An 11,515-nucleotide genomic window follows, 5' to 3' on the forward strand; every position below is an offset into this window, starting at 1 on the left:
CAGTCGGTGCTCGGCTTCACTGAGTTTTTATGGGCATTTCAGGGACGGTTTTCTAGGCACATCCTCCGGCCTGCTGTGATTACGTGATTAGATTAACAAACGAGTGCAGCAAGCCGAGAAATTAGCATGTCATGTGTCCTACACAACTTGAGGCTATTCGAAACAACGTTTGTGTGTTTTTAGGTTGGCATCATTGGAAATTATTTAGACACTTCATGCGTACTTATTAAAAATGTCTGAATGTCATTGCATTAGACAGTCATATGCAACTAGATGAGTAAAGTTTGTGAACAAACTTTGAAGTTGGCTTGAGAAAGCCTAGCCTGAAAGTAGGTTTAGATGTTGCTAGCACATTGCTAGCATAATTTAACATGTTGTTACCATGTTAGCATGATTAGCATGTTGCTAACATGTTTTAACATGTTGATAGCACGATAAGCATGTTTTTGGTGGCATGATAAGCATGTTGTTAGCATGATTAACACGTTGTTAACATGTTGCTAGCATGATTAGCATGTTGCTAGCCTGTTGCTAGCAACATGCTAATCATAACAGGTTGTTAGCATGTTGCTAACATGTTATTAGCATGACTACCATGTTGCTAGCATTTTTAACATGATTAACATGTTACTAGCAAGTTCATAACATGATTAGCATGTTGTTAGCATATTTCTAACATGCTAACATTATTCTAGCATGATGCCTGCATGTTTTAGCACATTGTTAGCACACATGTTTGTCATAGAGATATATACGTAGATGCCTCATCAGCGACTGTTTCTATGGGCCGCTATATGTAAGCTGTCCGCCATATTGCAGCAGTAAACTTCATTCATCATTCACCACAGTAACCACTGAATATTCGAAAGATGCCACAATCCTGAACAGAACGGCTCTGTGCGAACCTACAGTATGGTGAATGACGTCAAAAATACAGTTCCAAGATGGCAGCCGCATCACGTGCCCAGAGCGGTCGAATAGGGCGTCTGTATATGTCTATGATGTTTGTAACATGATTTTAGCCTGATTCACGTGTGTTTAGCATGGTTAACACATTGTTAGCATGTTTTTATCATGATTGGTATGTTTTTAGCATGACTAGCAGGTTGTTAGCATGTAATTTTAGCATAGAATTTTGGGTTTTCATGAGCTGTATGCCAAAATCATCAATATTAAAACAATAAAAGGCTTGAACTACTTCAGTTGTGTTGTAATGAATCTAAAATATATGAAAGTCTAATGTTTATCAGTACATTACAGAAAATAATGAACTTTATCACAATATGCTAATTTTTTGAGAAGGACCTGTATATAAATACACACACATGCATGTATATATTTTGGAAATATTTACATGTATTTACATGCATATATTCATATAATGTATATTATTTGTAAATATAAACAACACATTTTTCTTAAATATATACGTGCATGTGTGTGTATTTATATATACATAATAAATATACACAGCACACATGTATATTATGTGAAAAAAACTATTTTGAATGCGATTGATCGCAATTAATCGTTTGACAGCACTAATATAAATAATAAAACAACAACATAGATAATAAATAAAATCCATCTAAATAGATGAAAAGATAAAGTGAGTCAGTTTCGAGTTAACTGTGTTTAACACCATTGTGAATGGCTAACAAATGTTGCAGTTAGTGCAGCGGTGTTATCATCTTCTCCAAGTATGAAGGGTATTTTCTCAGTATCACTAAGTTCAGTAAATGATGGAACCAGGAGAAATGTTTCTCTCACATTGTGATGTTTAGGACAAATCAGCAGAAAGTGTTTGCTGTAGATCACAGTGTCTACAGATCCTCTGCTCTCGCTCTGTCCATGTTTGTCTGTGTCTTCCTCTCTCTATTTCTAAAACATGCTACTTAATCTGTATTTGGAGAGGATTTGTCTTTCTTTAAATGGTTTAATTAATAAATAATTGGCTAATTTAGTTCTGTTTAGGGTTGAGTAGCATTGGAGTTTATTTTGAAGTGTGTTTTTAGTGATTCATCATGAGTGTCTTTTAGATTTTTGTCAGTTTCTTTAATAAATGCTTTGGGATTGTAGCTGTATTCAGTGAGGGGTTGGGTTTTATGGACTTGCTGAAGAGCGAGCGTGTTTAGAGGATGAGATGAGGTTTCATTGGCATTTTCATCTCTCTCTCTCGTTCTCATTCAGTGGAGAGTTTTAGACGGCGCAGTTGCTGTAAATGCATTTGTGAGTGTTACAAATCCCAATATATCAAGTGATTGTCCTTTTTGTAAAACGAGGGAGACAATTTTTCACTGTTTTTGAGAAAGCTCAAGGTTGTGTGATTTGCTTTGTTTTCTTGATGTTCCATTCATGAAGTCTTTTTCTTCTGAGATTTTTATTCTTGGCCCCAAATACATGTGGTGCAAAGAATAAAAAGTCAATTGTTGAATTTTTGTAATTGCTGTTTATATAAGCAGGACAAACTAAATAGAAGGTAGAGAAGGACAACATGTGGTAATTGCTTTTAAAAAATCTGGTGAAATCAAGGGTTATGCTTGATTTTAAGTTCTATAAAAGGTTGAATTATTAAATGTTGATCTTTATCACTATGTTACAGTAAGCTTTGGTCTTTTGCACACTCTTTTTTTGAGTTTTGGACAATTTGTTTTGTTGTTTTAATGACTTAATGATTAAATAAAGTATGTTGAAAACTCAAAACTCTCGTTCTCCTCTCCTCTCTTGTTGTCAGGTGTGTAGAGTGAAGTGGAGGGAGGCTCATGGCTTCATTATGGGGCCTGGGCTGGCTTCGGTGGCTGGTTCTGGTTCTGGCCCTGACGGCCGTCCCGTGCACAGGCTGCCCTCCTCGCTGTGACTGCGCGGCGCAGCTCCGCTCCGTGTCGTGTCAGCGCAAGCGTCTATCCGGTGTCCCCGAGGGCATCCCGACAGAGACCAGGCTGCTGGATCTGAGCCGGAACCGCCTGCACTGGGTGGCCCCGGGAGATCTGGCTCCGTACCCGCATCTGGAGGAGCTGGATCTGAGCGAGAACCTGATCGGCACGCTGGAGCCCAACGCTTTCGCCAGCCTGCAGGCCCTGCGGACGCTTAGACTCAGAGGAAACCAGCTGAAGCTCGTACCCATGGGAGCCTTCGCACGGCTGGCCAACCTCACCACACTGGACCTGAGTGAGAACAAGATCGTCATCCTGCTCGACTACACCTTCCAGGATCTGCACAATCTCAAGAACCTGGAGGTTTGTGCCTTTAACCCTCTGGTATTGTTAATTTGGGAGTCACACTTGTGTTTTTCACTGGTCAAAACCCACCAGAGGCCATAATCATGTGCTAATTTTATTTTTGTGAAATGAATATACTATGGGCCAGTTTTATTAACAGCTTGCACCAGTGCAAACCGCCTTTTGGCGTTAAAATAGTACTGTCAGGTTTTACTAAAGACACGCAGTGAAGAATTAGCGCTGAAAAGGCGAGGACACAGTTAATTTTGCGCATGACCTTATTGAATATGCATTTGTAGGAGTTTCCCTTTCAGATGCAAAATTTATATGAGAGTATTCAAGTGAATCACGCAATGAGTTTTACTAATGTTTGCGCTCGTCAAATTACTGGCATTTACGCCACTATTTAACAACCAAAAAAAGCATGTCTTAAATTATTTTGCACTTGATATGGCTGCAATTATTGTTGCTAGGAGGAGGCATCGCAGAGAACAAAGAGCACGTGGTAGAAGGGAGATGAATTTTCCACAAATATGTATTTATTTATTTATTTGGAAAGAACACATTATCCGAACATATCATTTGCCAAGCCATTTTATTTTTTAATTTGCTTCAGGAAATAAAAGACGAGTTGAAACCCTCATCTAGGAGTCACGCAATACCAGGTCTATTAAAACTGTTGCAACCCTTCATTTTCTGGCCTCCGGTTCTTTCTAATGTACTGTAGCTTATTAATTTCTTTATTGTTTATTCGTGACTACGCTAATTTGCTCTGCGCTATATTGCGTTGGTTGATATGTAAATGAGATGTTGCATCTGTGTTCTTTAACTTGTGTGTTAGTAAATCACCCGCAGAAATTTCCACGCCCATTGGCGCTGTTTTGGGATTGGGCTCTCGTGCTAATTTGCCCCGTTTAGTAAAACTGGCCCTATATTTCATTTCAATAATGTATTTTTTTTTAAAGGTGTTGTATGATGTTGCTAAAAAGAACATTAATTTGTGTATTTGGTGTAGCGCAATGTGTTTATGTGGTTTAAGGTTGAAAACACACATTATTTTCCACATACTGTACATTATTGTTGCTCCTCTATGCTACGCCTTTCTGAAACGCGTCAATTTTTACAAAGCTCATCGTTCTGAGAAGCGAGGCGTGCTCTGATTGGCCAGCTATCCAGTGCGTTGTGATTGGCTGAATATCTCAAGCGTGTGATGGAAAGGTTACGCCCCTTACCGTAATGTGATGCTGTGTCCAGGCGCAACGAGACAAAAACAATAAAACCCATTATTTTATCTTTGTTATTAAAAATAAGAACAGATGCAAAAAAAAATCAACAACAGTAGAACAAATTTAAGAAACAAAGTGAATTCCTTTTTTTATTTTACATAAAACACGTAAAGAACAAATAATCAAATGTAAAAATCACTTCAGTGTGTTCATTACAAATAAATTGATTATTAAAACTACAAAAGCAGTTCAGTCAAGAGCAGCGATCTTTTCTTTTATCGTTTGATTAACATTAATGAGACAGACTGGACTGTACTGCACAGATCTAATATAATGTTACCCATCAGATGTTTTCCCCAACAGTTCCCTAAACGTTCACTTAAGACAGATTATGTTTACGTGAATATTTAAATACTGTAATTCTATGTATACAGTATGTGTATATTTATCGGCATTCATATATCAGTCAGTGGCAGCGTGAGATGCGAGCAAAGAAAACATAAAAATAAAAATAATTTTAGATGTTTAAATACTATTTGGAGCATTGGGGTTGCTAGACAGGGGCTTAATGAACTAATTGTTGTGAAAATTGTTGTGAGTGTAGCTCAAAATTGGCCTGTGCGCATTCTGACTCATTTTGCCAGCACGGGTCACATATTTATATATATATATATATATATATATATATATATATATATATATATATATATATATATATATATATATATATATATATATATATATATATATATATATATATATATATATATATATATATATATATATATATATATATATATATATATATATATATATATATATATATATATATATATATATATATATATATTACGATACATGATGCAATAAAAATGTGACCACCTGGACCACAAAAGCAGTCTTATGTCTCTGGGGTATATTTATAGCAATAGCCAACAATACATTGTATGGGTCAAAATTATCCATTTTTCTTTTATGCCAAAAATCATTAGGATATTAAGTAAAGATCATGTTCCTTGGAGATATTTTGTTAATTTCTTACCGTAAACATATCAAAACTTAATTTTTGATTAGTAATATGCATTGCTAAGAACTTCATTTGAACAACTTTAAAGGAGATTTTCTCAATATTTAGATATTTTTTTGCTCCCTCAGATTCCAGATTTTCAAATAGTTGCATCTCAGCCAAATATTGTCCTATCCTAACAAACCATACATCAATGGAAAGATTATTTATTCAGCTTTCAGATGATGTATAAATCTCAATTTATCCATTTATTTATATAATCTCAAATTTACACTTAAGACTGGTTTTATGGTCCAGGGTCACACATATGTATATAAATCCCATTAATTGCAGTCATGATAACGATGCTGTCCTCATTCCTCAGGTGGGTGACAATGATTTGGTCTACATCTCTCACAAGGCTTTCTCAGGATTGATCGGTCTGGAAGATCTGACCATTGAGAGGTGCAACCTGACGTCTATATCCGGCCAGACTCTGTCTTACCTGCGTAACCTGGTCACCCTGCGTCTGCGCCACCTCAGCATCTCAGCCCTCGAGGACCAGAACTTCCGCAAGCTGTCTGCTCTGAGAGGCCTGGAGGTGGACAGCTGGCCGTACCTGGAGTACATCTCGCCGCTGAGCTTCCAGGGTCTCAATCTCTCCTGGCTCTTCATCACCAACACCAACATCAGCTCGGTGCCGTCAGCCTCCTTCAGGAACCTGGCCTACCTGACGGCCCTGAACCTCTCCTACAACCCCATCTCCACGCTCGAGTCCTGGGCCTTTCGAGACCTCATCAGGCCGGTTTATATGTGGTTTATTTGTTTACCTGCATATCATGAGACCGTGAACGTGTCAAAATAGTTTGTGAATCTCTAAAGATGCAAGTACAGCTTCATCTGCTTAAATGGGGAAAGACTCTGAAACTGTTTTTTTCAGGATTACATAACTTTAATGTGTCAAATTCATAATAAATTAGGTTTATTTAGTATTTACATTTATGCATTTAGCAGATGCTTCTATCCAAAGCGACTTACAAAAGAGAAACAAAAGCAATTAATCAAACAGCCTTGTATATTTTTAATATACAATACCAGGTTTATTAGACAAGATTAGAAAGCAAGTTAGAGAAGAGGAGAAATACATACAATATATGTGTGGCTAAAGTCATTTTTTTGTGATTTATTGTTTTTTACATACAGTGCCTTGCGAATGTATTCATACCCCTTCATTTTTTTCCCGTTTTATGTTGCTGCCTTATGTTAAACTGCTTTAAATTACTTTTTTCCCCACATCAATCTACACTCACCATAATGACAAAGCAAAAACAGAATTGTCACAACTTCGTAAATTTATTAAAAATAAAAAAACTGAAGTAAGTACATTGCGTAAGTATTCATACCCTTAACTCAGTACTTGGCTGAAGCACCTTTACAGACTCAAGTCTTTTTGGAAACGATGCGACAAGCCTTGCACATCTGCATTTGACCATTAGCCATTCTTCTCCTCACCTCTTCACCTCTCAAGCTCTTTCAGGTTGGATGGGGGAAGACACATTTTCAGGTTTCTCCAAAAATTTTTGATTGGGTTTAATCCCAGTCTGTGGCTGGGCCACTCAAGGACATTCACAGAGTTGTGTATAAGCCACTCTTGCTGTGTGTTTAGGGTCATTGTCCTGTTGGAAGGTGAACCTTCTGCCCAGTCTGAGGTTCTGAATGCTCTGGACTGGGTTTTAATTAAGGCTATCTCAGTATTTTGGTGTGTTGAGCTTTTCTTCTATTCTGACGAGTCCCTCAGTCCCTGCCATTGAAAAACAGCCCCACAGCATGAGGCTGCTACCAGCACACTTTACTTTTGGGATGGTACTCTGCAGGTGATGAGCAGAGCTGGTTCCCTTCAAACATGATGCTTAGAATTGAGGTTCATCAGACCAGAGAATCTTGTTTCTCAGAGTCTCAGGGTCCTTTAGGTGCTTTTATGCAAATTCCAAGTGTTTTCTTTTGTCTTCACCGAGGAGAGGATTGAGTTTGGCCAGACCGCCATAAAGCCCAGTGAGTGTTGCAGTGATGTTTGTCCTTCTGTAGATTTCTCCTATCTCCACATATGATCATGGAGTTCAACTAGAGTGACCATCAGGTTCTTGGTCACCACTCTAACCAAAGCCCTTCTCCATCAATTGCTCAGTTTGTCCAGGAGGCCAGCTCTAAGATTTTTTTTCCATTAAGTTTAACAGAGACTACATGCTTCTGTGACCCTTCAATGCAGCAGAATTTTTTTCTGAACTCTTCCCCAGATGTGTGGATGTGGGGATCCTCTTCCCCATGGAGTGTAGATTGATGTGGGAAAAAAAGTAATTTAAAGTAGCTTAACATGAGGCAGCAATATAACAAAACATGAAAAAATGAAGGGGTATGAATACTTTCGCAAGGCACTATATATAATATAAATACTGTATGTATGTGTATATATAGCAACTCTAATTTGCTCTGTTTTTGTTGTTTTTTAAAGTCGGTTTTGTTATATATCATAGTATTTTATAGTTTTAATTATACCTTTTAATAATTTATGTATTTTTTTTTATATTTTAAATGTCTAGTTTTTCATTTTTAGTTCAGCTTCTTGTTAGTTTATCATCAGTTTGAGTTTTAGAATTATATTTCATGCTAGACAAATGCATGCAAACAATGCTAAAAACAGTATTTTTCAGGCTAGTCCATACATTGTACATGCGTTCTAGAGAAAAACACGAGCAATTGCTCTGGTTCTTTTACCTTTCAGTCCTATAGTCACAATATTGTGCGTTTGTAAACTTGGCCTGTCTCTGTCCGAGTGCTGTGCATAACGTCAAACATTTATCTCAATAAAATGACATTAATTGCAATGGTCATCATAATAAATTCTGTCCTTGTTTTGCAGGCTGAAGGAGCTGCACATGGTCAGCACCAACCTGCTCACCGTGGAGCCTCACGCTCTGGGAGGATTGCGTCAGATCCGAGTCCTGAACCTGTCCAACAACGATCTGGTGACTCTGGAGGAGAGCTCCTTCCACTCGGTCAACAGCCTGGAGACGCTTCGTGTGGACGGGAACCCGCTGTCCTGCGACTGTCGCCTGCTGTGGATCCTGCAGCGCAGACGCACCCTAAACTTTGACGGGAAGATGCCGGTGTGCGCCGGACCGCCGGAGGTGCAAGGCTACCTGCTGAGCATGTTCACCGATTCGGCGTTATTTGACTACTTCACCTGCCACAAGCCCAAGATCCGCAACCGGAAGCTGCAGCAGGTGAACAGGGATTTAACAGTATTACTACTCTTTCCAGCAGGATTACGTAATGTGTGATGACGCGCATCGCAGAGCTAATGCTATCTGAGCATTTGGGGTTAAAAAGTGTATAAATATAAATTTTTTAGTTTTGCAATATAAGACACTTACTCCTTGGCTGGGATCATGTAGAGCCCTTTGAAGCTGCATTGAAACTGCATTTTTGACCTTGACATCGTTGTCCACCATTGAAGTCCACTATATGGACAAAAATCCTGGAATGTTTTCGTCAAAAAACTGAATTTGTTTTCGACTGAAGAAAGAAAGACATGAACATTTTGGATGGCATGGGGTTGAGTAAATTATCATATGGACTTATTCTTTAAAGGGGATATCAGATGCTCATTTTCCACAAGTTGATATGATAATTAGGGTCTTCATGAAACGTCTATAACATCATAAATTTCTCAATGGTAGTGTAAACAACCATTTTTACCCTGTCAAAAACAGCTCTGTTCACAGCGAGCCGTTTCAGTGCATGTCTCTTTAAATGCTAATGAGCTCTGCTGACCCCGCCCCTCTCTTCTGTGGGTGAGGCAGTTCTCATGAGAGACTGTAAACTTTAGCCGTATTTTTGCATCTGATGACCCCTTTAACTTCAGAGCTTATCGATACATAATTACAGAGCTTTCATAATTTAGCCCTAGGGCCCATTTACAGGTTTTTTTTCAGCTGCTTACACACAAAATCTTTACTTGTCACACAAGTTCTGAAACCTGACACTCAAACACCAGAACCACACACCAAATCTGCAAAACCATACACTAATTCTCGGTCTTAGACTCTTTGAGTCCAATTTCACGAAACACTTTTTGCAAAACACAACACACAACTCTCTATGTAACAAAAATCAAACAGGAATTAATATTACGGCAAAGGTGTTTGCTTTTGAGATGCGTTTGTGATATTTTGAGTGCAGCGCTCATTTTGCAAGAGATGTGAGGCAGTTTGCATTGTGTGTGCAGTTCTTGGATTTGTATGTAAAGTTTAAAAAAAAGAGGCAACGCTTTGAAAATGTGTGTAAGCTCTGTGATACCGGTTTCAGGCAAGAATCTGTGAATGATTGTCACATTCATTTCATCACATTTCAGTTCAAACAACATGTAAAAGTGAATTTTGCATCTGATGACCCCTTTAACGTCAGAGCTTACTGATACACCAGTCTTTCATAATTTAGCCCCGGGGCCCAGTTAACTCTTTCCCCACCAAACACGCAATTTTCCGTTATTCATGAGACAATGCTTCCCTGCCGTTTTCTCATTGTTATACACTCGGGGGCACTATTACGCATCTCCTGAATGAGTCTTGAATGTACCGATCAAAAACACAGACCAGGAAGACTCAGTAACGGGCGATCTCATATGTAAGCATATGTGATGCCATCTAGGGAAACCCGTCGTATGCTGGGATGTTTTCAGGCAATTCGAAAAATAGGTCAAAAATGCTGGCGGTGGCTGGCAACTTTTTTCAAAAACCCTGGAGAGGAATACATTAATACCAGTTTTTGTACCCATCTCTACAGGTGACGGTTCACGAAGGCCAGCCGGTGTCGTTCCTGTGCCACGCCGAAGGTGAACCGACTCCGGCCATCATCTGGATTTCCCCGCAGAGACGGAGGATCACTTCCAAAAGCAACGGCAGGATTACGGTTCTCCCCGGCGGGACACTGGAGATCCGTTACGCACAGGTGACAGATAGCGGCACGTACATCTGCATCGCCAGCAACGCGGGCGGAAACGACACCTACTTCGCCACGCTGACCGTCAAGGGCCAGCCTTCGGATTCGGTGCTCTTCGCCAACCGCTCGCTGTACGCGGTAGACTTCAACGACACCGGGCTCAACAGCACACGCGTTTTCCTCAAGTTCACGCTGGATTTAACCACCATCCTGGTGTCCACGGCCATGGGCTGCATCACTTTCCTGGGCGTGGTGCTCTTCTGCTTCCTACTGCTGTTCGTGTGGAGCCGCGGACGAGGACAGCGCAAGAACAACTTCACCGTGGAGTACTCCTTCAGGAAGACCGAGGGACCCACCACCACCGGCGCATCCGGAGGAACGCGCAAGTTCAACATGAAGATGATATGAAACAACGCAGCCAGGGGCCACCTGGGAGAAGCATAGACGCCCAACGCTAACACACACAGTGCTGAATCGCAGAAAAACACATCTGATCGCAGAAACGTGACGACCTTGCAGTGTTATTTCCGTACTATTAATATAGGATTATATATTTATGAACTGGTTTTTAGTTTTACATTCTGTTTTCATTTTGCTTTTTATTTTTTATTTTAGTTTTATATTTTCTATTTTTATTTTAATTTTAGTTGTAGTAATTTTGCTGTAGGCATTTTTTGTCAATTTTATTTATTTATTTATTAGTCAGTTTTATATTGGCAATAAAGAGAGAGAGATAATTGTTTTTTATATTTTCCATTCAAGTAATTTTTTGTAGGGATTTTTTACAGTTGTATCAATGTTTTTAAAAAAAAAATTCAGTAGTTATTTTAAGTAGTTTGATTTCAACTGAATAAAAAAATATTTTGATATATATATATTCCAGTTGAAATAACTAAACTGCTAAAACTTAATTGGTTTTTATTTTAAGTTCTGTTTTCATTTTGATTTTAGTTCAAGTTTTAATAAATAAATAATAAAAAAGTTTTTTTTTATTAATATAGCGAGATAATTATCACTATTTTCTATATTATTATCTCTTTATTATTATAATTATTATTAATAATAAT

The 11,515-nt window shown here is 38.6% G+C and overlaps 1 protein-coding gene across 1 annotated transcript; it reads left to right on the top strand.

Annotated features, from left to right (window-relative positions):
• Nucleotides 1-2,762: 2,762 nt before the first annotated feature.
• On the top strand, nucleotides 2,763-10,856 carry LOC306881780 (leucine-rich repeat and immunoglobulin-like domain-containing nogo receptor-interacting protein 3; the record flags this gene model as incomplete). The annotated part of the gene is made up of 4 exons (XM_079436056.1): nucleotides 2,763-3,236; nucleotides 5,836-6,263; nucleotides 8,368-8,731; nucleotides 10,293-10,856. 4 exons carry the CDS (start codon nucleotides 2,763-2,765, stop codon nucleotides 10,854-10,856), a joined length of 1,830 nt encoding a protein of 609 aa, XP_079292182.1.
• Between the last annotated feature and the right edge of the window lie 659 nt (nucleotides 10,857-11,515).

This window comes from Barbus barbus (genome assembly GCF_936440315.1).
Source record: "Barbus barbus genome assembly, chromosome: 15".
Classification (NCBI taxonomy): domain Eukaryota; kingdom Metazoa; phylum Chordata; class Actinopteri; order Cypriniformes; family Cyprinidae; genus Barbus; species Barbus barbus.